This window comes from Polypterus senegalus, chromosome 12 (genome assembly GCF_016835505.1).
Source record: "Polypterus senegalus isolate Bchr_013 chromosome 12, ASM1683550v1, whole genome shotgun sequence".
NCBI lineage: Eukaryota > Metazoa > Chordata > Cladistia > Polypteriformes > Polypteridae > Polypterus > Polypterus senegalus.
The window spans coordinates 63,428,655-63,454,911 of record NC_053165.1 but is presented as its reverse complement, the minus strand read 5'-3'; the positions used below and the strand labels follow the sequence as shown (position 1 = coordinate 63,454,911).

The 26,257-nt window shown below is 35.1% G+C and overlaps 1 protein-coding gene and 1 long non-coding RNA gene across 4 annotated transcripts in view; one reads left to right on the top strand and one right to left on the bottom strand.

Annotated features, from left to right (window-relative positions):
- ggt1a (gamma-glutamyltransferase 1a) overlaps positions 1-26,257 on the top strand; it is a 90,579-nt gene that overhangs the window by 39,502 nt on the left and 24,820 nt on the right. Inside the window, exons 1-6 of one of the 3 annotated variants that reach the window (XM_039771882.1) lie at positions 9,049-9,106; positions 21,542-21,727; positions 23,670-23,840; positions 23,995-24,125; positions 24,881-24,970; positions 25,494-25,686. In XM_039771882.1, the coding sequence (XP_039627816.1) occupies positions 23,674-23,840; positions 23,995-24,125; positions 24,881-24,970; positions 25,494-25,686 (581 nt within the window). In that variant the 5' untranslated portion in view covers positions 9,049-9,106; positions 21,542-21,727; positions 23,670-23,673. Of the gene's footprint in view, positions 1-1,822; positions 1,941-9,048; positions 9,107-21,541; positions 21,728-23,669; positions 23,841-23,994; positions 24,126-24,880; positions 24,971-25,493; positions 25,687-26,257 lie in introns of those variants that run through there. The other 2 variants (XM_039771883.1, XM_039771884.1) reach the window with 2 other exon arrangements.
- LOC120540816 overlaps positions 1-26,257 on the bottom strand; it is a 71,702-nt gene that overhangs the window by 21,054 nt on the left and 24,391 nt on the right. The window lies entirely within an intron of this gene.

Here is a 26,257-nt window from a genome sequence, read left to right as displayed (position 1 = left end):
GGGAGGAGGACCCACGTTACCTCTTCGGGCTGTGCCCGGCCGAGCCCCATGGGTGCAGGCCCGGCCACCAGGCGCTCGCCATCGAGCCCCACCTCCAGGCCTGGCTCCAGAGGGGGCCCGGTGACCAGCGTCGGGCAAGGGAAAGCGTCGTCCAAAGTTTTTTCTTCATTGGAGGTTTGTTGAACCGCTCTTTGTCTCATCCCTCACCTAGGACCAGTTTGCCTTGGGTGGCCCTACCAGGGGCATAAAGCCCCGGACAACATAGCTCCTAGGATCATTGGGACACGCAAACCCCTCCACCACGATAAGGTGACGGTTCAAGGAGGAGTTTTTTTTACAGTTTTTTTACAGAATGTTATTTATTTATTATGTAATACCTAATGTTCTATTTTAAAGTAGAAAGTATTTTTTTGGACTTATCCCAGCACCTTTATTACCAAAATCGAGTTGTTTCCTTAACATACTGATTAGTCATTAAACAGTCCTACTAAGGGTTTTTGTACAACCCGTCCATTCAGGACTGCTTCAGCACATTGGGTTTTGTTTGTTTTCAAGCATAAACGCCACGTTTCATCTTGCCATAGCATTTTAATGAATTTTAGTAGTCAGCTTTAATATACGGTATATAACAAGATTCTGTGTCTACCGCTGTGGGGAGTGGCTTCTGCCCCAGGTTGCTAGAGGGAAGTGTGGCTGGGCTGCTTCAGCCTGTCAGAGCTTTGGTTCACTTTTGACCCTGAATCTTCCTGGAAAGAAATGACTACATGTCTAAGCCTGCTCCATTTGTGAAATAACTATACAGGAATTTAATAAAGCCGCAGTTCCTGAGAAAAAGCTTTGAGCCCTTTTCTAAGCTAATAGACATCAATACATAAAGATTTTCAGGAAATTGTATTTAATATTAGTAAGGTGTACCTTCCCAAACTGTGTACTGATTATTTAATTATAACAGAAAGGGACAAATTTAATCAGACTTAACATTGAGCAGGTTGACATAAAGCAGGCCTGGTTAATAAACAAATTATTCAAATAAAACACATCATTCCCAAGCTCACTTAATCCCAATCAAGGTTACAGAAGACAAAAACTATTCCTGCCACCTTTTTGCATAAGGCAAGAAAGACCCCATTTATGCACACGCACACACACACTCACACTGGCCCAGTTTAGAATCACTGAATAACTTAACACTTAAGTCTTTGGAATCTGGAAGAATAACACAGACATGGGAAAGCTTTGCAAAGTTCAGAGAAGCAAAGGCTAGGTACAAGGTTTGAACCCTGGATTTTGGATCTGTGGAACAGCAGCACTTACCACTGTACACCTCCAGAATACAAACTGGTTATTATTTTAATCCGATTACAGTCATTTTTTTTCTAAATGCTACAGAGTTGATTACCTCCCACACAAAATACATTAGATAATTAACAAACATTTCTGTCTTTTTTTTTTATAAAAATCTACCAAACATAGTTTGTAATTTCAATATTGACTCCAAAACACAGAAACTGGGAAATAATAACTCACTTAATTACGCTAAGAGTCCAATGAAAAACAGAAGTTGGTTGGAAGAAAAACCTGCAGCCACAGTGGGTCCCCGGGACTGAGTTTGAGAACCACTGGGTATCTATAAATATATTCCATATACAGTGATATTAATATTAATGCTTTGGTAATGCTACATGTTTGGTAAGGTTAATAAAGCACCCTTAGAATAGAACTGAATTGTAGATAGAGTATCTTCTGTTTTCATCTACAAAACTATTTTTTTATGTATTCCAAACTGTTAATATTAATTTATATTTCCTTTCTTCATTTCAAGTGTTTGAATTGTGAAAATTTTACTTGAAAGGAGTGAGGAAGAAAGTGCACCAGTTTCAGTGTTACTGATCCAAAGAGAGCATAATCATCACAGTATTAAGCCATAATGAGCATCATTTGTAAGTAAAATATTACTCTAAATTTTATATTGCATTCAGATCAAATTCTGGAACATGATCCATATAGGATGCTGATGTAAAAGGACATATTCAAGGTCAAAATTTTCTTTCTTGAAGAAAAAGCAAGTCTGCCAAAACTTTAATGAGTCTTAAAAGTAGACAATTTTAACATCATGTAACTAACAAAACATTATGGATTTTACTTTGTCATTATTTATTAACAAAAAATTAACCAACACATAGGAGCCATATGTGGAAATGTACATAAACATCCTTACTAGTTCCTTATCATTTAAGAAAGTAATTCATCTTGGGAGCTGCTTGTCACGTGTACTCAGGAAGGTTCTGACTCTACCTCAACCCTACATGAAGTAATGCCTTTTGTCAAATTAGTCTAAAGCATTAAGGTTTAAGAATTAAAGGCAGCAATAATCTGGAAAGGATTATAATGCCAAGGCAAATAAGTTAAGGTCCAATCATTTTACAGTGAGAAGCATTATTTACACTATTTATAGTATTCAGTCTTTCATGTAATGGGCTTCGCAGTGAATTTGCCCAAGGATCAGATTGTCTTATGCAACACGAAATTGTAAAGAAAACAAAAGCAACATCCAGAGATCTACAGTACATTTCTCTATCAATATGGCTCATTGCTCTACCACAAGGAAAAACAGATTGAACAAATATGGTTTTTATTGAGGATAGCCTTTAGAAAGCCATTTTCTCCTGAAAATAAATATAATAACTGGACATACTCCCATTTAAGGTTATTTTGGAGTGTTTTTGTCAATTTTTCTTTGGTTGTTGTATTGAAAATTATTTTATTGTTTCACATTCTTTTTGTTATGTATTTGATGGCTTTATCTCATAGTAATGTTGCACTTACTTTTAGGGATATTATTTAAAAGTGTACACATCCCAGTTTTATCTAGTCTGAGGTTTATTTAAATAAATTTTAAAAAATGGGAAAAAGAACTACATTTTTTAGGAATTTCACATTCACAGATTATGTTCTCATGATTACACTTCATGTTTTACTCTTTTAGGAAAGTTTGTGGAATCAACTGAGCCTTTACTTGTTCCTTGGATTGGGTTTAATGGCATTGTATTTCTAACTCACTCAGGAAAAATAAATACTGTCCACGATACATTTTATATAGGAGAGACATACACATATTGTAGTGTACATTGGGTATAGAGGGTTGCATCTGAAAAAAATCACAAGACTCCTGGACCAAAGGCCTCTGAAGAAAGTAAAGTAGAGTTTTGTGGTGCTTGTGTAGTTTTTCATGTTTTGAAAAATCTAAACACAATTTGTCACTGCAAGAACCTTATATAAGCTGCCAGGAATAGCAAATGCCTTGGGATTATCTTGCATTCTCGGAATCTACAGGGTCATTGAATCCAAGGCAATGCATGGACCAATAAAGAACTCCACTTTATGCCATGTTATTTTCTAGTGGAAAATGTGACATAATCCTGAATCCTAAATTAGACAAAGCTTAGTGACACTAAGAAGACCAGTAAGTCCATAGCTGTGTCTGTAAAAGAAACAAATATACAGTAGGCTTTGGAATGACAAAGTGAAATTCTAGATCCCAACTTGATTAAGTTTGGTGTGGCTGGACTTTAAAAGGGCCCTGCATAAATAAATACACCGAAATAGCAATGAACAGTAGCATTGTTCTAAGAACGTGGGGCAGAATTCTTTCAGTACAATGTAAGAAACTCTTTACTGCATACACAGAACAATTAAAAACTTTTAAGTTGTTGCTACTGACCTCATCAAAAAAGAAAGGACAATAACTTCTTTCTCAATATCTAATCACTCCTGTCTATTTTTTTGGTTCTTACTGACCTTGTAACGTCTTCTTATATTGTGTTGTCTTTCAGAAAATATGCCCTTTAATTAGGCTTATGCTTTACACCCTGAACATCTGCCGCTGCTGGCACTGGTAGACAGACAATGGCAGTGTTACTTTTGTTATAATCTCTTTTAACTAGTTTATTTCCATTTCTCTTATTATATGTAATTAATTTGAGTATGTTGTTGCCAAGTTTCTTGCTCTTGTTTCTTTTTCTCTTGTTGTGAAGTACTGTTTTCATCAGTAATACTCTTACTTCATCTCAGAGTTCATTGAATTTGTGTTCTTTGTTTGAAACCGACTAATATTTTGATCCTCATCAATCGTAACATACATGTCAACTGGTACTCTGCTGTTTTGATTGATTTTCTAATACTGTACTTAGTCATTTCAGTATGCCATTTCCATCCATTAAATCAGTTTATTCCTTAAGGAATTATCCTACTAACATCTTACTATCTGACCTAATCATTTTATACCATATACTTCTCTATGCTGATCTCAACTACTGGTTTTCCAGCTATAAATCTGCTTATTTTCTATCATTCTTATTACGATCTATTACAGTCAAAATTATTCATTACACCCAATTACACATTCACACACTTATTTCACTGCTCCAGTCAAGACCAGACTATTTCCTTAATGTCCTTAACATTATTGGCTGGAAAGTAAGTGATAATTATCTGGTCTTTGTGTTCATAAATATTATCTGGCGTTCCTACCTATGGTACTTTTGGCAGCCTGCAGGGAAAAACCTGGGGGTTGATGGCAGAATTGGTACTCCAGCCACTATAAAAAAACTCTGACTGTTCCTTTTCATCTGAACTTGTGTGGTACTGAGGTGTCACCTGTTGCATGGCTACACGCAGGTCCTAATCTGGGATCCTGAGTTGGTTTGTCATGTGGTGGGTGCGGCAAGGCTTTGTATCAGCATGTGCTCCTAACCTCTCTCTCTGTCAATTTGAATCAGTTCTGTGGGATTTTAATCTCAGCACAGCAAGTGTACTGCTTTTGTACAGATTGCAAATTCCATCAGCCTTACTCCTACTAGTGAGTCTCTCTCTGTTGTTTCTTTTTAAAATCCCTACTGCCTTTAACTACATTGACATTTAGTGATCATTTGACTCAAGAGAGGATCATACATCCATTCGTTTTTTTCATTTTTTCATCAAGTTTTGCACTTCAACCTTCTCTTTGTGTTAATTTTCAGTAATGTAAAAAAATACCTACAGTGCAAAAAAGCTTTTTATTTTGTTTACAAAAGATATTAACTAATAACGAGTTTTTTTCTAATATTTAGCATTATATTTGGTAATATTCTTGTAATATTATTATAAATTAGTACTTTGCATCTGTATGTTTGTCAATCTGATTTCTTACAGTGGCATAATGAATTGGATAATACTTGGTTATTAAGAACATTATGGGATTATCCCAGAAGTGGTGGTGTAGACATGTAAAAAGAAGTGGAGGACAGGCCTAACAAATGTGTTGAAAGAAGGGAGCTCATAGTGAATGTCAGAATATAGCAGAATATAATTACATCTTTCACAATTTAGCCTGTAGGATTTTCAAAGCTGTTAAAGTGAAATAAAATTGATTAGACAGCTATAAAAATGTTGTAATAACATCATTACAGGAAAACCATTTTGTGGGGATGAGGCAGATGATATTTTAAAAAGCTGCATTCAACAAAACAGGGCTTGTATGTGTCAAAAAGAATGTAACATATTCAAATACAAACTGTAACCACTGAACTTGTTGGTTCCCTCATTATGAACTACTATGGACGTATGCATGGCTGAGTTGATAATAAAACCCAGACTAGTTGTAGGCCTACTGACTTTGTCAATTTGAATGGAGTTGAATAGATATTTGCCCTGAGAAATGATCATCACTCTGGAGTCAATCACAGAACTTTGATATGAGTGGGGATGTGACAGTTATGAAAAACACAAGAAGTGTCAACACAGAGCAAGTATCCTGATAATTAATGACATAAGAATGGATTTAGACCAAGCTGTCAATATGGAAAAACAACAGGACACAAAAAAGGTTGGAGCCCTGCTGAAAACACAGCTTGAAAAATGTAAGTGGAAAAAACAACATTTCAGTAAAGCATATAAAACTGTAATAAAAATTAACACTATACACTTACCGTACCTGTCAACTAGCATTTTAGAAAACCTGACATTTCAATAAAGAACCTTAAAGTAATATTCACAGCTGACATGGACCTGATGTTATTGTCATGCCCAAGCATACATATAAAAAATGATAGATAGATAGATTTACTCTAGCAAGCAGAATCAACTGGTTTGTTCCTTTTTTAAGAGATGTTATAAAGGTCTCCTGTCTGGAACAGTGAAATGTTGGATGAAGGGATAAACTAACTTGTCAAAAATTTTAATAATGCTCTCTTAGGTAGGCCAGAAATAATTAAATTTCAGTGTAATCTTACAACTGAATAGTATAGCAATGGAAAGATTAAAAAAGGTTTACTATGATCTAATAACCATAGACCAGGCAATAGATCTGTACTTAAAGGGACCGCTTCACTGATTTCTGTTACCATGTTTAAACAAAGTTAAAGTACATCTTGAATGAATGAAGAACATAGGTGTTATAAGGAGGGTAGAAAATGTTTTGGATTGGTACACAGACCCGGTTGTGACACCAAAAAACACTAGCTTTGTAGACAGTTGACTCTCATTTAATCTAATGATGTAATATATATAATATAAAGTTAATGTCATTTATAGTTTTCTGGGGATAATAAACTAGCTGGGTACAGTAAGTGTATACCTTATCTTGCAGACAAAGATGGATGTCTGTGAGACTTGCTGTTAATCTTGTAACTTTCAAACAGACATACTAATATACTCGAGTGGACAATTCTTCCTGTGGACTGGGAGTTGTTTTACTGTATTTGCATGACACCCAGTGGCCACCTGGTGTCTAAAATTCCCACTTAATGACACTGAAAGAACAATGCTATGTCCAGCTGAAAAAAGGCTGTGACTGTAGTGCTGGCATGTGCAATGTTTAGAAATATTGCCATATGACTTCATTATGGATAGAGACAGCTTGCTTTTTGTGAGACTCTTAGGTGCAGAAGCTTTAGATCAGTTCAGAGAATTCAGATATTTCAAATCATATGGTTCTCCCATACTATTTCCTCTGGCAATGCAGAAGATAATTTATTTTTGGGAGAATGATATCTATGAAATGCTGTTCTTCAAAGTCTTCTGGTAAGTTAAATCTATATGAAGGGACTCTGAGTATGATTAAAGTACGACCATATAGTACATACTTAAGAGTAATGGATATGTGCCAGACTAGTAGTAAATGAGAATGAAACTGTCAAAGGAATGATTAATGACCATTTACTTAGGGGTGGGTGTTTCTCGGTTTTCTTCCTCCTCCTCCTCTGAGCTTGAATTACTCAATATACAAATCTCCTTCTCTGAAAACATTGGTTCCAGTTTTCTTTTAATTATTTTCATTTGGTCAAGCATTTTTCCATTATGAATAGCTTCATCAATATTTGGAATAAGAGATTTAAAAAAAGTCCAGTCTTTTATAGAAAAATTAATTTCAGTCACTTATTCCTTTATCTCATTTTGCTGATACTCTTCCACCTTCTAATTAAATTAGATCAGTGTTATCAGGTGTTGTCACTGATTAGGAATGTGGTTGGAACAAAAACCTGCAGCCACAGGGGGGTCCCCAGGACCAAGTCTGGGAAGCACTGCACTAGATATATTATAAGAACTGTTATATTCAGTTATTTTGATAATGATAATAATATATAAATTTCTAATAATTGTATTAAATGCATCTTTTACAAATAAGGAAGATACAGTATCACAGTTTATTCATACTGGACCAGACAAACCCATCCAGAGAACAGTAAAAGAAAAAATTAAATATCAAACAAAAACTGTAAGATACTCAAATATAAAAAAGATAGTAGTGATACAGCATGCTCAGTTTATTTAAACAATTGACAAAGTCTACTGAAATTATACACTTCTAAAAAGAATACAAATTAAAAGAATACCAGTCATAACAGGTGGTTAAGGACGCTTCCATTTAACCAAGATAGTTGTTTCAGATTGTTATTCAATATACCAAGGTTCTTATCAGTTACTTTGGGCTCTTCCCCTTCTTTGCTCTTGTCGCTTTTCTCTCTCCTGCTCTGCTCTGCCTTATTTCTTCTCAGCATTTACCCCAAACTTAAAGGCCTAACTTCAAATTAACAATGATTATAAGAATAATCAATAAGTATATGTCTTACTCAAGTCCATGCAGATCCCCCAGGTCCATTAATTAACAATCTGTTTAGGATTCTAAAAGAATGATCTGAAAGAAGCAAGGTTCAAATCAGTACAGATGTAGAAGTTAAAATCAATCTTTAGCAGTTGTTTACAAATATACACAGAATGTAGAGACCGGAGTTTAAACATTTAAGGAGTTTTCTTCCTTGCATATGTAATGTCAGTCCCTAAATTATCAGTTAAAAGGGTTGTTAGCATAAACAAAAGTACAGTTTACTTACCTGCAGGAGGTAAATGGATTGAATCTTCAAGATCTTACAGTACAATGGAAGTGTCAGAGTTGGTTAGTATAGCTTCTAACATAATTATTATTATTTTTGGCTAAGCAGCTTTACATAAAAAAGAAAAAGAAATTTAAAAAAGTAACTTTTAACTAATCAGAGTAAGGTTTAATCCTTTTTGTGCAACTTATCACTTTTAGTCCTTTGATAATACCTAACTAGTCCTGCGGTGGGTTGGCACCCTGCCCAGGATTGGTTCCTGCCTTGTGCCCTGTGTTGGCTGGGATTGGCTCCAGCAGACCCCCGTGACGCTGTGTTTGAATTCAGCGGGTTGGAAAATGGATGGATAATACCTAACTAACCTCTTTGGTCAGAAAAGACAGGTTCCATCTTGATTCATCTTCTTTTCTGGCTGATATCTAAGCATAAAAGTTAATGCTAAATTTAACAGTGCTGCTCCTGTCAGAATAGCAGAACTTTACCATACCATAGATTGTTAGGAGTTTACAGCCCAGTCATTCTAGAGTTGTTTCAAGGAAATGATTAAAATCAGCAGGATGTATAAGTAAATTCAAGGTTGAAAATTAACATATGTGTGGCATCATCAGTTAATAAATTATCTAATGCAGTAAACCTGATAAAACCCGAAGTCACCTTCAAGTTACCTTCATTTGGAACACCAGATTCCAGGTACACTACAGATTCTGCCCAGAATATTACTTCCTCTTGGGACTTTGGTAAGATTTTACTCCTTTTATATACATCAGCATAATATTCTTTGTTAAGGTCCTTGAATTTATTGTAGTTTTTATTCAACATTCATTTTTTAATCTTTCATTTTTTTTGCATTGAAACTGAACTTTACAGCAAATAATTACAAAAATTAATTTATGTTTCTGACCAAAATGCATAAAGAACAGTGTCAAATGCTAAAACATTATTATCTGTCAGATTTATTTGCAGTTTCACCATATTCTACTTTATGTTAAAGTCGCATTTTATATCCAATAACTTTTACATTGTTGCCTGTTTTTTTAGTATCCCATGAAATGCTATGTGCATAGTGGATTTAATAAAAATACTGCATTCCAATGAACAGAAATAAGCATGTAAATGGACTGCTTGTCATTATAGTGGGTTACTATACCATATATATTTTACTGAGGTGACATTAATTATTAATGGTTCAGGCTTTATTTAGATTATTTGTAAAATGCATTGTTAGAGTGCTTTCTGAGAAATAAAGAATAACAATTTACTACCTTTGAACCTCTGTCCCTTTTTGTAGGCTCTCTACTTGTCAGTTTCTTAAAAAAAATGAAAATGACTAAACCCTAACCCAGACATCTCATTCTTCTTTTATTCTTGCTTTTCTTTATAGAATGTCTTTTAAATTAAATTAAATTAAGTATGTGAAAGTATATTCCAAGATTTGATTAGGAAGAGAAAAGCATGCTAAACATCATTTTTGTCATATTGAACAGTTCTTTTTTATGTTGATACCTAATGTGTGGCTTATGTAATTGTGGACTGGTAAAATGATAAACATTTTAAGCATTAGAATTAAAGATGACAAAGGTGTTAGAAATAGCAATCTGCTTGTGGATATCAAAGGTGGGGCCTTGTTCAAATTCAGTTTCATAACTTTAATGCTGTTAAAAACTGTGCTTTTACAGTTTCATCCATCCATCTATTATTAACCCGCTATATCCTAATTACAGGGTCACGGGGGTCTGCTGGAGCCAATGCCAGCCAACACAGGACGCAAGGCAGGAAACAAACCCTGGGCAGGGCGCCAGCCCACCGCAGGGTGCTTTTACAATTTGCTATACAACTTGTAAAATTCAATGTGTGTGTTTTATTTTAGTGTGCTTTTATTTTAGAATTATTTAAATAATGGCTCTTGTTACCAAGTCTATCACTACATTTCTGTAATCAAAATATTCTGTAACTGAAATAGCAGGCATCTTATTAGATCTTTAATATTCATGAGGAAGTTTTCCAAAAGTGTTAAATTTGCGATTAGATAAAGTTGGGGTGCATGCAAAATAGACAGATAGGAATTATAGGAAAATAAGTATAAACATGTTTAAAAGATGTCATTATTTATCAGAATATAAATGTTTAAACTTAGATAAAGTTAGATAAAGTGACCAGTGTGTATATGCTTGTAAGAATATGATAAATGGAGGCTTGGGGCTTTAACATGAATATATTTAAAAAATAACTTAATTCAAAATCAACCAGACCTGGGAACATATCCATTGTTCCACTTTTTTTACTGATGCAATATCTTGCATACGGCAGCCAGAATGACACTATAAATTCAAAGGATTTTAAAGAAGAATTAGAAAGACATAGAGAAAAACAACTGCCAAAGAGAAGACAAATTTTGCCACCTACAGGGAAAGATCACACCTGGTTTAAGAAAGCAAAGACTGTAACATCCACCTGATATGAAGCTTGCTGTGTGACCCTGATTTAAATCCCTTAGGATGTACAGTATGTTTTCATATATAACATTTATATCAAATTTCTCCTTCAAATACAGACGCAATGATTGAAATACATTTGAGTATTGCTTTGCTGAAGTTGTTCTGACATTTAGCAATGACTGATGATTGTTAATAAAACAAACAGTGTCCATTTAAGTTACATGCTGTCAGGAGTAGTGGTTAGCCCTGGGATATGTTAGATTGTGTAGCCCTTTCAAAGACAGCCATCATGATACAAAAACCTGACAGTTTTAGTGGTTCCATCTTTTGCTAGGGCATTCTCAAGTGTAGCCCTTTAATGGGAAGCAATCTGAATATGGATCCCAGCAGGGATGCCTTGAGAGTGAAGCAGCTTTCGGCTCCTGGTAAGGTACTGAAGTTGAGGTAGCTAACCTCAGCTAGCTAGCTGAGACATTCTTGCTTTGTATTTGAACTTATTTGTGCTGAGTGAACGTTGAATAGGTATACTTTGCAAGATGTTTATGCATATCAAGGTTAAGAGTTTAGGCATTTTCAGTATTAACTTGTTCACCAATATAAAAAGAACAATAATGTGTATAGAAGAAAAAGTGCATTAAAATATTTATGCCCCACTTTAAACAAGATTATTGCCTCACATGCCTTGGACAATATACAGTAGCAATGTAGTTATTAGAAGATACAGTATGATTAGATACTGCACAGCCCTTTAAACTGTAAAAATTATACTTTATTAATAGTAATACACTGGAAGTTATGTGAATTGGTTAGGTCTGTATACAGATACAGATCTGATATCTTTTCTCCACTCTTAATAATGTATGGGCATTTAAAAGTTGTGCAACATTTTTTTTAACATAACAGATAAGGAAATGCTGATACTGCTTTATTTATTGTATGTAATTTTCGGCACTTAAAACAATTCAAATTGTGTTGTAACACATAGAATATAAGCTCTTTGACTAAATATAATTACTAAGAAACAAACTTACAACTAAATTAAGGGTATTAATCACAATTTTGAACTTTATTTTTGCCAAAAAATAATCATTAAAATGATGAACTATAATACTTTTCATTTGTTAACTTCAAACATGCACATTACAGAAAACCCCGATTTCTTATTAATCCAACTAAAATTCAGGGAGGGCCAGAGCCTGTCCTAGAGCCACCAAGTATAAGGTAGGATCGACACTTGAAAAAGCTGCAGTCCATCACAGGGCCAACTTTTCCATATACTCACAATCAAACTCTACCTGCCAATATCAGCATAACATTCAAGTCTGTTAGGGTGTAGGCACTCCGAGAATGTGTTCGTCCATAGTGACAACGTTAAACAAAAAGAATTGAATTGTTAGATGTTTTTAGCTCGCATATAACAGTTATGATAATAATCTGCAATGTCGCTTTCACACAATAGAAATGCTAACCACAATAACAATTTTTCATTCTTCACTTAAAAAGAATGTAGACAGTTCATATAAGTTATATCTTTTATTTACTTGTATACAGATAGCCCTAGGTTTTCCACTTTTGTTCCCCTACCATAAATCCATTTGTAAAATATATCCCTAAACCTATAACATCCAATCTTGAAACTTCAAAGCAACTCAAATATGAACCTAAATATTACATTAATACAACCCCAATTCCAAAAAATGTTGGGCTTGAAGTGGTGACAAAGACATAATATTATAATCATCAGAAGACAGGGCCAGCAGCACAATCAATTGCCAAACTTGATAGTAAAGTATACGTTATGGCCATTAACCGAATGTTTTTTTTTGTTTTCCTCTTTTACATAGCACATTCATCTGGTGTTTGCAATATCATATGTCTTCTGTTTGTGACCCAAAGTATTTGCTGACAGCACTCGATTCTGGTCTTTGATAATTTCACATTACACTTTTATCCAAAGTGAATTACAAAACATAATGATATAAAAAGCCATTGTAATTCAATGATTGCATCACTTCTGTAGATAAAGACATTCACAACCTAGGCTTCTTAGGTCTCTGCTTTACGTCAGTACTAAGGTATTGATGGTTAGGTTTTGATATTAAGTCATGGCAAATGCTAAATGCATATCCAGTCATGGTTATCAATGGTTTTTAAAATAGGATGTTGTTCCCTGAGAATGGTGACCAGAGAGATTTATATTACTTAGTCTGTTAGCCTTTATTTGCAGTAAGAGCAACACATGCATCATTAATAACTATCATGCTTACAGTGTGAACTACAGATCACTTGTGTTTGCCTTAGCTCAGTAAGGTTTCTCATGCATCTACTCCAAAGCAGGAGTGTCAATATGAAGGCCACAGATCCATCCCTGATAAAAAAAGAGCTTTGGTTACCACTAATGATCAGACTTATCTTAATTACAGTATGCTTTATTGAGGTAGTCCACATTGGAGATTTATTTTTCAAGTGTAGGTTTTGCAAATGAAAACTGATTTCCTGTCTAAAAATAATACTGAATTAAAAAGTTGTTATATGTTCCCAAACAGAGAACTTTGCTCTATATTGAAATTTCTGATCAGCATTGTTGACTCTTTTTCAAATTTAAATAAACACTGGATGATTTTAGGCAACTTAGCTGTCACATTGCATAAAAGAAGAGGGGGCACAGAGGATTACCAAAGGATTCCAGAGTCCAAATCTTGTTGCTGTTTTTGATGCAATCTATCTGGAACCTAGATGTCTCTTGCAGCTGATCCGACTAGTATAAATGGCAGTTGTTATACAGTAGAGTCAGCATTGGCTAAATTCTTGTTTTTCTCAGTAGCATATCATAATACTAGAAAAGCAAGCACCGATGAAGAACGTATAAGTTCATAGTCCCAACTGTTCACATTTCTTTACAAGCAACGTTTCAGTCTAAGGAACTGCGTGTTAAACAATAGGGATCAGACGTGCTATTTGGTAATGTTCTGCTGTTTTTTGCAGTAATGATCATGATATCTTAAACTGGGCTTTTGAAGTAAAAGCCACATTTCTGTGCATGGCTGGAGTGACCCTTTCAACCTCTGCATTAGCTACAGAACCACAAAGTATCTTGTTTGTGGCCATGAGGTGATCTGAAGAGGCAGCTACAGGCTTAAACATGCCTTCCAGACAATTTAGTCATTTAGAATTTGTCTAACTTGTTTATCAAACAGAGGAAATTCTTGGTTTTCCAGACCAACATCTATTACCAATATGTTACTTAGGCTAGTTGAAAAAAAGGTATGGCACAATAATGATGGCATTTACCACACTACTAAAATGTCATACTGTGCCCTTAATCCCTAAATGATAACTTTTAAAGTGAAGACTATTAAAGTAATACCTGCTAGAATACAGTAATGACTCAGAAATGATATGTCACGCCACAGTGAAATTATTGGAAAACCAATCATTAATTACCCCCGTGACCCTGTAGTTGAGATAAAGCGGGTTGGATAATGGATGGATGGATATATTATGTGTATGCTCTTTTAAGACATTGATGACCATATGTAACTCATAGCATTTCACAATGCATCACATTTTTTCCCCACAGATTAATTTGGTGATACCAATTAACGTCACTTCCACATCTTTTGGATGACTAAATACTCCAAAATAGAGGGCACCCTCTTGCTGGTGGGCATAGTGTCCATCAAAGCAAATTCCTGTTATATGAACTAATATGAAAGTATTTTTCATAAGCAACAAAATTTTGTTCCGAATTGTTTCAGGCAAATTAACTAATGTCTATTCTACACGATCTCCAGAAGTGATAAAAATTCTTTGGGTTTCCATGACTGTTTTGGTTGCTGGTGCATATGACATTAAAGATAGACAAGCTCATATTCATATGTTTTTCTGTGGTTGCAATATGGCAATACACTTCTGCAAAAAATAATGAAAAAATGTATCTACATGTCTGTATATTCTGTACAGAGGAAGAAGGAAAAGGAAACCTGGTGGTGGAATGGGGATGTACAGGAGAGTATACAGTGGAAGAGGATGGCAAAGAAGAAGTAGGATAGTCAGAGAAATGCATAAAGTAGACAAGAGTACAAGGACATAAGGCGCAAGGTGAAGAGAGAGGTGACGAAGGTTAAAGAAAAAGCGTATGATGAGTTATATGAGAGGTTGGACACTAAGGAGGTAGAAAAGAACCTATACCGATTGGCTAGACAGAGGGATAGAGCTGGGAAAGATGTGCAGCAGGTTAGGGTGATAAAGGATAAAGATGGAAACGTACTCACAAGCGAGGAGAGTGTGTTGAGCAGATGGAAAGAATACTTTGAGAGGCTGATGAATGAAGAGAACGAGAGCGAGAAGAGGTTGGATGATTGAAGAAAATGAATCAGGAAGTGCAACAGATTAGCAAAGAGGAAGTAAGGACAGCTATGTAAAGGATGAAAAATGGAAAGGCCGTTGGTCAAGATGACATACATATGGAAGCATGGAGGTGTTTAGGAGAGATGGCAGTGGCGTTTTTAACGAGATAGTTTAATGGAATCTTGGAAAGTGAGAGGATGCCTGAGGAGTAGAGAAGAAGTGTACTGGTGCCGATATTTAAGAATAAGGGGGATGTGTAGGACTGCAGTAACTACAGGGGGAAAAATTGATGAGCCACAGCATGAAGTTATGGGAAAGAGTAGTGGAAGCTAGGTTAAGAAGTGAGGTGATGATAAGTGAGCAGTAGTATGGTTTCATGCCAAGAAAGAGCACCACAGATGCAATGTTTATTCTGAGAATGTTGATGGAGAAGTTTAGAGAAGGTCTGAAGGAGTTGGATTGCATCTTTGTAGACCTGGAGAAACCATGTGACAGGGTGACAAGAGAGGAGCTATGGTATTGTATGAGGAAGTCGGGAGTGGCAGAGTAGTACTTAAGAGTTGTACAGGATATGTACGAAGGAAGTGTGACAGTGTTGAGGTCTGCAATAGGAGCGACGGATGGATTCAAGGTGGAGGTGGGATTACATCAGGGATCAGCTCTGAGCCCTTTCTTATTTGCAATGGTAATGGACAGGTTGACAGACGAGATTAGACAGGAGTCCCCATGGACTATGATGTTTGCTGATGACATTGTGAGCTGTAGCAATAGTAGTGAGCAGGTCGAGGAGACCCTGGAGAGGTGGAGATATGCTCTAGAGAGGAGAGGAATGAAGGTCAGTAGGAACAAGACAGAATAGATGTGTGTAAATGAGAGGGAGGTCAGTGGAATGGTGAGGATGCAGGGAGTAGAGTTGGCGAAGGTGGATGAGTTTAAATACTTGGTATCAACAGTACAGAGTAATGGGAATTGTGGAGGAGAAGTGAAAAAAAGAGTGCAGTCTGGGTGGAATTGGTGGAGAAGAGTGTCAGGAGTGATTGCTGTGTTATATGGGTTGGAGACGGTGGCACTGACCAGAAAGCAGGAGACAGAGCTGGAGGTGGGAGAGTTAAAGATGCTAAGATTTGCATTGGGGGTGGCGAGGATGGACAGGATTAGAAATGAGTACATTAGAGGGTCAGCTTAAGATGGACGGTTAGGAGACAAAGTCAGAGAGGCAAGATTGCGTTGGTTTGGACATGTGCAGAGGAGAGCTGCTGGGTATATTGGGAGAAGGATGCTAAGGACAGAGCTGCCAGGAAAGAGGAAAAGAGGAAGGCCTAAGCGAAGGTTTATGGATGTGGTGAGAGAGGACATGCAGGTGATGGGGATAACAGAACAAGATCCAGAGGACAGAAAGATATGGAAGAAGATGATCCGCTGTGGCAACCCCTAACGGGAGCAGCCGAAAGAAGAAGAAAAAGATCTATACCTTGTACGTGAGAATTTAATACAGTGGAAATTTAGTAGTTCCAAATATGGTTGGTGTGAGTAATTAAAGGGTTATTAACAAAATGTTTCAATTCATGTTTAGTCCAGACTTAGCATTAACAGGATAAATATCATTATCATGAGCAATGTATTGTTTTTATTTTACCTTTAAAGTAGTTTCTTACTATTTATGTAAGTTGCATTTGACATGTTGCACGTAATTAACAAATATAAAGATATTTTGGTCAAATATTTTCCATTAGATATTTGTAATTAAGCCTTTGATTTTGAGATTCATGTCATGGTTTGGACAGTAAGATGTAATGGAAAGGGCTTGATTGTTGATCTTGGTCATTATGGGCATAGCTCATCAGTTTTCTCTTAATTGTTGCACAATTCAGCCTTTAAATACTTTGACAGAAGACTTTCTTTAGCAAAACAGCAGCGATCTTCTATAGGTGATACGACAACTGCATTTCTCCATTTTGTTCTTGAGTACATATTTTAAATTCTGCATCTTCTGTAATTGCCTATGCAGAAGTGGGAGAAAGTTTTTTCGTTTATTATTTTTATACAGTATGTGTTAAACAGCTTTTCGTATAATGTAAGTACACCTATTCCAGGTAACATGAAATGTGTTACAGATCCACATTCGACTGAGATAGCATTTGATCTATTTGAGGCATTTGGGCTTAATCAATATATGCCTGACTTCACATAAAAGCAGAGTGAACCTAAGCAGACCTGACAGGTGCAATTGACAGGAAAACCAATGATACAGTAATTGCAAAGTTAGAGAAACTAAATATTTTAAAAGTTTAGCAATACCACCTGTAATGATGCTGATAAATCAGCCTTTAATTGAATTAGCTGAACTCTCCAAAAAAACTAAAGACAAACACACTTTGTTTTTGATGTGAAAATACCTTTTACTTATTTTACTGTAGTTTTGTAATCACTACACTTATTGTAACAGAACCATCTATGTAGTATTTAAGCAGGCAGAGTCTCCAGTGAGTTGGAGAAGTAGTACAAATCAGGGTTATTGCTTTTAACTTCTTGATTTATTATTAATTAATACATTTTCTGTGGAAAGCCAGTACTATGCACTTTATTACTGAAGGCTTCTAGTTCAGCAGCTGCCTCTCACATAATTTCTGTTCCTGTAAAAGACAGGTTTAAAAGACATTTTACACCTACTTTTTCAACCTGTTATTTTAAGAAAACCCAATGATGTACATGACAGAAAGTGGTAAATGTAATTGGTCACCCAAAACACCCAAAACTATAAAATAACTTTCACTTCACTGCTTCTCAGGTGATTACATCAGATGTTCATGTCTGAGTCAATCCAAATAAATAGAATCCATTTGTTTTTCTTCTAAACTGTCCCCTTTATGATTAATTTATGAGACATAAAAAAATCAGAAAAAGTGAATTATCTGTTTGTCCATTATTTAAACCACTTAGCACTAAAGAAGTTTAGACATACACGGACTAGAATGGACAAACAATATTTTTGTGATTTTACATATCATACTAATAATAATTTTCCTAGTTTGCTTCTTTGGCTTCATTTTGGACTGGTGTTTGCTCTTACAGTTAGTGCCCTCTTTGGTTCACAGTATCCAATAACAATGCACAGAATTCTCCCTGAGACTACATCCTCATTTACAGAACTGACTACATCCTACTGTGCTGTTATGTTAGTTACATTGATACAGCTTGTCTGTGACACATTTTGTAACAAACAATGACTAGCCTGAGGGCATCAGAAGTATGACACCCATGAGATCTAGCTATTTAACATTGGCTTTGTAAATGTTTTGTATTTAAAATGTGTATTAATCTTTCTATTTTTAATGGGGCATCATTTTAGGTTTTATACATATATGTATATATATGTATACTAGGGGATTTACCCCCTGCTCACTTCACCTGCCAGCCCCTGGGCAGGCGCTACGTTCTAGCCACTTTGTAGTTCAGCCGCTCGCATATGTGGATGCAGATATACAATTTAAACAGATTGTTATTTTAATGGGAATTGTTACATATGTAACATACGGAATTAACCATATTAAAAAATAGTAAAACGTAATAATTTGAAAGTAAATTATGTTTCATGTTGCGTTAAATTTGTTGTGTTATATGATTTTGTTCTGTTTGGATTTGAAATTAACATATAAATACTTTTTAAACTTAAACTTTTACTGGAAAACTTTAGTTAAATTTTTTTTTAAATTCAATTTTCATCAATCTTACATTGAATTTTGATTCTGTGGTTGGACTTACATCATGACAGCACAACATATAACTGCCCGTGAGTGAATTTCATTTCTTTCTCTATAATAAATAAACCGACTTTTTCAAATGTTTTTCTCTGTTATTTGTTAATTGTCTTTGCAAAAGCTATTCTAATGGGAAACTGTTAATGTTTTGATATGAATGGCATATCAAATTATCTCTTTGAAAAAGTCTCATCTCAAGATTTCCCTTTATAATATATATATGGGCGGCACGGTGGCGCAGTGGTAGCGCTGCTGCCTCGCAGTTAGGAGACCCGGGTTCACTTCCCGGGTCCTCCCTGCGTGGAGTTTGCATGTTCTCCCCGTGTCTGCGTGGGTTTCCTCCGGGCGCTCCGGTTTCCTCCCACAGTCCAAAGACATGCAGGTTAGGTGGATTGGCGATTCTAAATTGGTGTGTAGGTGTGTTTGTGTGTGTCCTGCGGTGGGTTGGCACCCTGCCCAGGATTGGTTCCTGCCTTGTGCCCTGTGTTGGCTGGGATTGGCTCCAGCAGACCCCCGTGACCCTATTCGGATTCAGCGGGTTAGAAAATGGATGGATGGATGGATATATATATATATATATATATATATATATATATCAAGATCTCCTTTGGTGTCTAATGTTATCCAGAGAGGATGTACTACATTACTTTTCTTGGATGCATCCTTCTTTCAATGGTAATTCAGGCAATGAAAGACTGTACGGTGTTAACGGTTGTAGATATTCTACGGGATATTGTAATTTGATGTTTGGATGTTTGTATCTTCTGCACCATCACCACCAACTGTTTCAGCAGAGTCTATTGATAACCGATTGACAATTTTTGCGTTAATTCATTTGACTTCATTGTTTCTTGGTGCTAGGATTGCCCATGTACTCATTTCTTCTGTTGATAACCCTTTGGGATGAAATTCTTCAATAAGACATAATAAGTCTTCTTTTATTAGGAACTTAAAGTGAGAAAAACGTAATAATTTATAAGGGCTAAGAGAGCAGGAACTGTGTCTGACAGCATTTGCACGAATAAGAGGTGAGAGGGCCATGTGTGTGGTTGAATATGATTGAGAGAAGGGCAGGACTTGAAAAAATCTCATGGTCAAAGTCTTGTCTCGCAGTATGTGTGTGTGTGTGTGCGCGAGCAAGCGCGCGTTTGTGTGTGTGTGTGTGTGTGTGTGTCTGGAAAAGTTTTGTATAAAGTAATTAAGAAGATTGTTGCTGCTAAATACAATGCAGTGAAGCAACCTGTTTCAGGCAGTACAGATAATACTCTCAGAGATGAGTTACACATTAACTGAGCAGGTGTGTGTGTGTGTGTGTATAAGTCTTTAATGTATTTGAAACTGTTCACATAAGCTATCAATTTTGAAAGAGGCTGATATATGTGGAGGGCCAGGGAATCATCTTCATTTTTCAGAATTTTTGCTCAAGAAACTTGTGTGCTTCACTCAATACTTAGCGAAAAAAGTAGGTAAGCTATGAAAACCACTTATAAGGAGATTATCTTTGTTTAATATTTACTGTTATTTTATATGTAAATACTTAGTAATACTTAGGCTCTTTTTGGGACTATCCTTATACTGCATATCCATCTTCCATTTCTCCTTTTTCGAACTGTATTTTAAATCTGCTAGCTTCTTTTATTTCCTTCATTTCTTTCTTCCATTTTCACCTTATGCAGTTATTTCTATCTTTTCTCTTTATCTAAGTGTATTTTATTGTCTTTTGACCTCCTTCTTTCTCTCTCTCTGTATTCAATTTTGCATTTTCCTATTGTCTTTTTACTTGTGCTGTGTGTTCATCTCTTGGAATCTTCAGTGCATATTACAGGTTGGCACATGATACATTCTCTCTTTATCTAATATGTGCAACTACAGAGAAGTCAGATGATACAAATAGTAAAAATAGTCCATACCTGCTTTTCTTCAGAAGCTGCTGAGAATGAAAAAAACAAAATAGCTTTTTCTCTACAAAAAGTACGTAGTGTTCTTTCCACCTATTATTTGGAAAGACTTCCATTTTCTATCTAACAGATTAATGCAAAACATTTTAGGGCACTAGAGTAAAGCTTTGATCTGAATGGGTTAAAATCCATTGTTGCGTAATCTGTTATCCTTTGATTATAGCTAAAAAGAGGGCCCCTAGATTGGTGCTTAACTTTTCAGAAAGCTCCTTTTTGAAAACACTTAAAGGTCAAGTCATACAAAGTTTTCCTGTTAACTTTTATTTAAAAAATATAAATATTGTTTAAGGATTATTGATAAATTAAAATAAAGGTAATGTTTCACACTCCTGTCTAGTGCGTAATGTCCTACAAGATGTGAAAAATTATTGTGCACAAGTAAAACTGTGTACACCATAAAGGCCGTATACTGGTAATAAAAACTTTCTAACAATGTAGAAAATGTACTAATTAAAATCTGAAACCATATTGTGGCACTGTTTTGTAATCCTGCCAAACGTCTTCTCAAGACAAGCATTTTCATCTGAAAAGTTGGAAAGGTGTTAGAGGCTGTTACTTAAAATAGCCTAATAAAAAGCTTTAGTTGGTACATTTCCGGTATAAATAATGAAATAAAAAACAAAGAGGAATATTATGGAAAGTGAATGCTACATAAATGACATACCTTACAGGTGTGACTGATCAGTGGGAATGTGACAAACCCACACCCAACATGCAGTTAATCAGCTGTGAAGCCAAAGAGGAAAGCATTGCATCTACATGAGATGTTCTGTAGGACTGGATACTGGTTCGTCTTTGGGGGAATAATGAAAACTGAAGGAATGATAAGGAAAGAGTTTGAGAGCCAGAAGTGAAAGGTAATTACAATTCAATATATTTTTTGTATGTAGAATGGTGGAATCTTTTTTCAAAAACTAGTATGAGTTCTAAAGCAAAGCACATGCAAGATATCCAGAGGGCAAGGTAACATTTAAAAAAATAAACTACAGTCCAAAAAATCTAAGCAACTGTAAAATACTTAAACAACATTAAACCTAAGTGGCTTTTACAGGGGTAGAGAACATGGTTTTAGAGCATGCCCAGAAGTGTGCACTCCCCTTATATTATTTCCCTCTGTGGTATCCATACACTTCAAAATACAGATGCATCAAGAGATACATTAAGATCTAAAACATTTATTTTACATGCAAGTGGCTTTAATCCTTTTTGATGTCTAAATCTGAGACTATAATTCAGACAAGTACTTCAATGATCCTTCAGTGGGAGATTAATACAGGGATCTGCAATGCAGGTGTGCTATACAGAGTATAAATAGCATAGGAAAGCTTTAGGAGAATTACTAGAATTACTTCAGAATATTTTATATATGTCTCATAGGTTTATATAAGGTAAGCAACTCAGAGCTCTGTAGGTAAGTAGAAGAGATTATTGATTAAAAGTCAAAAATGTAACTAAATGTTAATTTGATTTTAGAGTACAATTAATCAATTGTGAAAATATTGTCATAATATAAGTATTTGAACTGGTATAAGTAAAATGTGGATAAATACATTTTTTTAATAAACTCAGGAATTGTTTTTTGATCATGTGTTTTCTTCAGTCAATCATTCATTAATTAATATAGCTTCCTTTACATAGCATAAAAGAGTACAACCCAAAGAAACAAGAATGCAATAGAATATGAGAGAATCATCTGTGTATTAAAAAAAGGTTATGTATCAGAAAAAGTTATCATTTATTATGGCATTGGAAGGTGGCAAAGAATTCCTCAGTATTCTGTACCTGTTACATTATTATTACTACAACTACTATTACTATTGCTAGCAGCAACCTGATTTCTTTTTCTGTAAATACCATGTTAGATCCAAACCAAGTCTTTTAAAGAGTTTTGCTATCAGATGGTAGTCTTGACATTGACATATTAATATTAGAAGAAGGCCTTTGAATGATTTTGGTTCTTGAAAACTTGTCACTCAGCAGTGGATACTGTGATTTTTGGAAAATAAATTAATACTTCCAGATTTGTTAGAGTTCATGTTTCTTCTCTATTCTTCTAGTAAAACCTATTCTTGAAAATACTGTAACATTAGCAGTGTCATTTTTTTCACAGATAATTTAAGCGCAAATCATAAGTATAAGTATCGATCTATCAAAGTTAGAAAGTGAAAAATCATAGTCAAATAAGCTAGACCAAGAATCTGTAATCATAAAGGTGTTTTAATGTGTTTTGCAAAATAACTTTCTTCTATTTTTAAGTAAAGTTATAAAAAAAAATTTTCATTCATAAGTTATTTTTTTTTCCTAATAAATCATCAGTTAATGCCTCTGCAATGGTGCCACTGTGTCAGGAATTAATTCATAGACTCAAAACCTTAAGCTAATCAATGACATCATAAAACAAAACACATAATAAATAATGAATCCAAATATATTCCCAAAAAGAGCATTGTTAAAAATACCCCTCAAAATACTAAAGTTGTCTAAAATAATTAGAACTCATGACAAACTTGATGTTTTTTATGTGTCTGAAGTTACCTTCCGGTTTGGGAAAATAAAAGAGAAATAGCCTAAATGTAAACAGGTACAGTATATTCTTATAGAACTGAGAGTAACTAAAGCAAAATGTTAAATGTATTCTTTTGAAGCACCCTGACTCAGCTTTCTTAATAATGGGATTCTAAACTGTGCCAACCACTGATGCAGTCACTAGGTAGAATGTCTGTTATTAAATTGACAGTGGCAACGTAATGCTACCTTTTTGGCTTTCTACATCATGAATTCTCTTCTTTAAATCCTCAGGATCATGAGCAAAAAAAATATCACCGTTGGGTTAGTGGCCCTACTGTTGGTCGCCATCAGTCTCTTTGTTGGCCTTTTTTTTGGACTCAGTTGGAAAGTTTCCTTCCCTAAGAACTCCTATTCCAAGGCAGCAGTTGCAGCAGATGCTGGAAAATGCTCTGAAATTGGCCGGTAAGATCTGATCTTTATGTCTACATGTGTGATAGAAATGCAATAGTTTGAGTTGGCTTATATTTTAGGCAGCTTGGAACCATCTACGTGAATGCTAGACTTCCCTGATGATCTAAGGCTAAATTGCAATTTAATTTTATATTGTTTGTTTCAGGGATATCCTTAAGCAAAAGGGCTCAGCAGTGGATGCCTGCATTGCAGCATTACTATGCATTGGACTCATGAATGCTCACAGTGCTGGAATTGGAGGAGGGTTGTTTTTTAACATTTATAATGCTTCAACTGGTAAGTCCTGCAATAAAAAGTGTTAAAGCATAACCTTGAATGTGAAAAGATATGAAAAAGTACTACTCAATTACTCAATTTAAGCTATATAAAACTGCAAGTTAAAATACAACACTTGTTCTTTCAAAAAAAGCATATATAAGCCATACGAATACATCAAATCAAAACATTCTTGTTTTATGAAGTTTATAAATCAACCAAAATAAACTTTACATTTACATTATTACAGTATTTACAGCATAGTTTAAATAATTATTTATACAAATAAGAGCACAGTGGTTAGTGATTAGCTAGGGAGACAAATAGTAGGTCAGTGATCAGGACTAAAACTGTTGGCTTTGCAGCTCAACTCCTTAACTTCAAATTCACACTTCTTAAAACCATAGTAAAGCTCTGTAAGATCACCTGCTTCTTCTGAATGCACTGCCATAGGTTACAAGAGAGTACTTCACATTACAGAACACAGTAAATATACACATAGCAGAAGATATGGATTTAAAAATGCACCGATTAGGCAGAGGGAGACGGTCATAGAGCCATAACTTGGAAAAAAAGAGACAGGTATTCAGCTTAAATTTAACTGAGCTTCCTGTGCTGGCATGTGCAGACTGTGAGAAGTTATATATGTAAACTAATCTTTATGTATCCTCAACACCACTGTATTATTTTGTTTAATCTGTCTAAGTCAACAAAATTAAACATTTGAATTTAATAATATTTATTTCTTACAATGTATCTGTGCTCTGGGTCCTCAGGACAAGTAGAAATTATCAATGCCAGAGAGACAGCTCCACGAGCAGCAACAGAGAACATGTTTCAAAATAACCCTGAACTCGCCAGAAAAGGTGGGTTTATTTGTTTGTTTATTTATAGAAATTGCTGCATTTAGGATTATGCAAACTTAAAACCCACAGAAATGACAACTTGATCCTTAAAATAGGTTATGTGAAATTGTAGTAATTTAAGAATAATTTAAGACAATTACAATTATTTGAATTGATTACTCTTAAAATGTTATTTTGCTTTTAAACAAATTTTAATATTAGCATAATTATTTTTAAATATAACCTATTGTATATGAATTGTAATTCCATCTATAATCAATCAGCTGAAACTGTCATAAAGTATATGTTGGAGGGGGTTCAAACCCAAAATCCTTCATGGCTATGCCTATGTGCCTAAATAACTTGAGAATGGAGTTTAGTTTTTCCAAGAGCTTCACAACTCAGTTCTGCCAGTGGGTTCAGTACCTGAATGGGATGAATAGATGATTCATGTTAGGTTTTTAGGACAATAAGCTTATTTTTGTGATTGATGATCCAAAACCAATATGATATTACACAGTAAATTTACTTTTTCTGTTTTTAGGAGCATTGGCTATTGCTGTTCCTGGTGAAATTCGAGGATACCAATGGGCTCACAAACGTTATGGCAAATTACCTTGGAAGGACCTTTTTGAACCTAGTATTAAACTGGCAGAAAGTGGTTTTCCCTTAGGAAAAGCTCTTGCTAGGGCAATTGAAAACGAAAAGGATGTGATTGAGAATGATATGTCTTTATGGTAAGATTTTTGTATGTTGGCAATTAGCATGGTGTTGACATTTTATTGCAGCTCAAAATAGTGTGCAATGAGTGTAAAAAACATACTCAAAGAGGATCCTATATTTGGAGCTCAATTTTAATTAATGGTGCATGTCTTTTTTCCCCACTTTATTTCTATAAACATACATTAACTAGTACTGTACTGCATGAATATACAGTGTAATGCTTTCATGCAGTCTTCCAATTACAAGATAAAATTCCTTGCTTGGTTTAGAAACTGAACATTAGTGTATCATAATTCTTGGTTGGTTGTTACCGTACCTTTCAAATAACACCTTAATTCATCCTAATGTTTTATATACTTTAGTTTTTGCATTGGCACTGAGTGTCCAAGAAAGAAGTTGTATTCACACTCTGAATCAACAAATTCATTTTTTCACAAAGTAGTATTCTCTAAGACCAGGAAATGACCTTTGGCACTGGTGGTATAGCCAAAATGTGGATTTATTGTTTTAGGAATACCTGAGCATGCACTGGTGTAGTGGAAAAGAAGTTACTGGAGCATTAAAGATTTATTTTTAAGTCTGAAG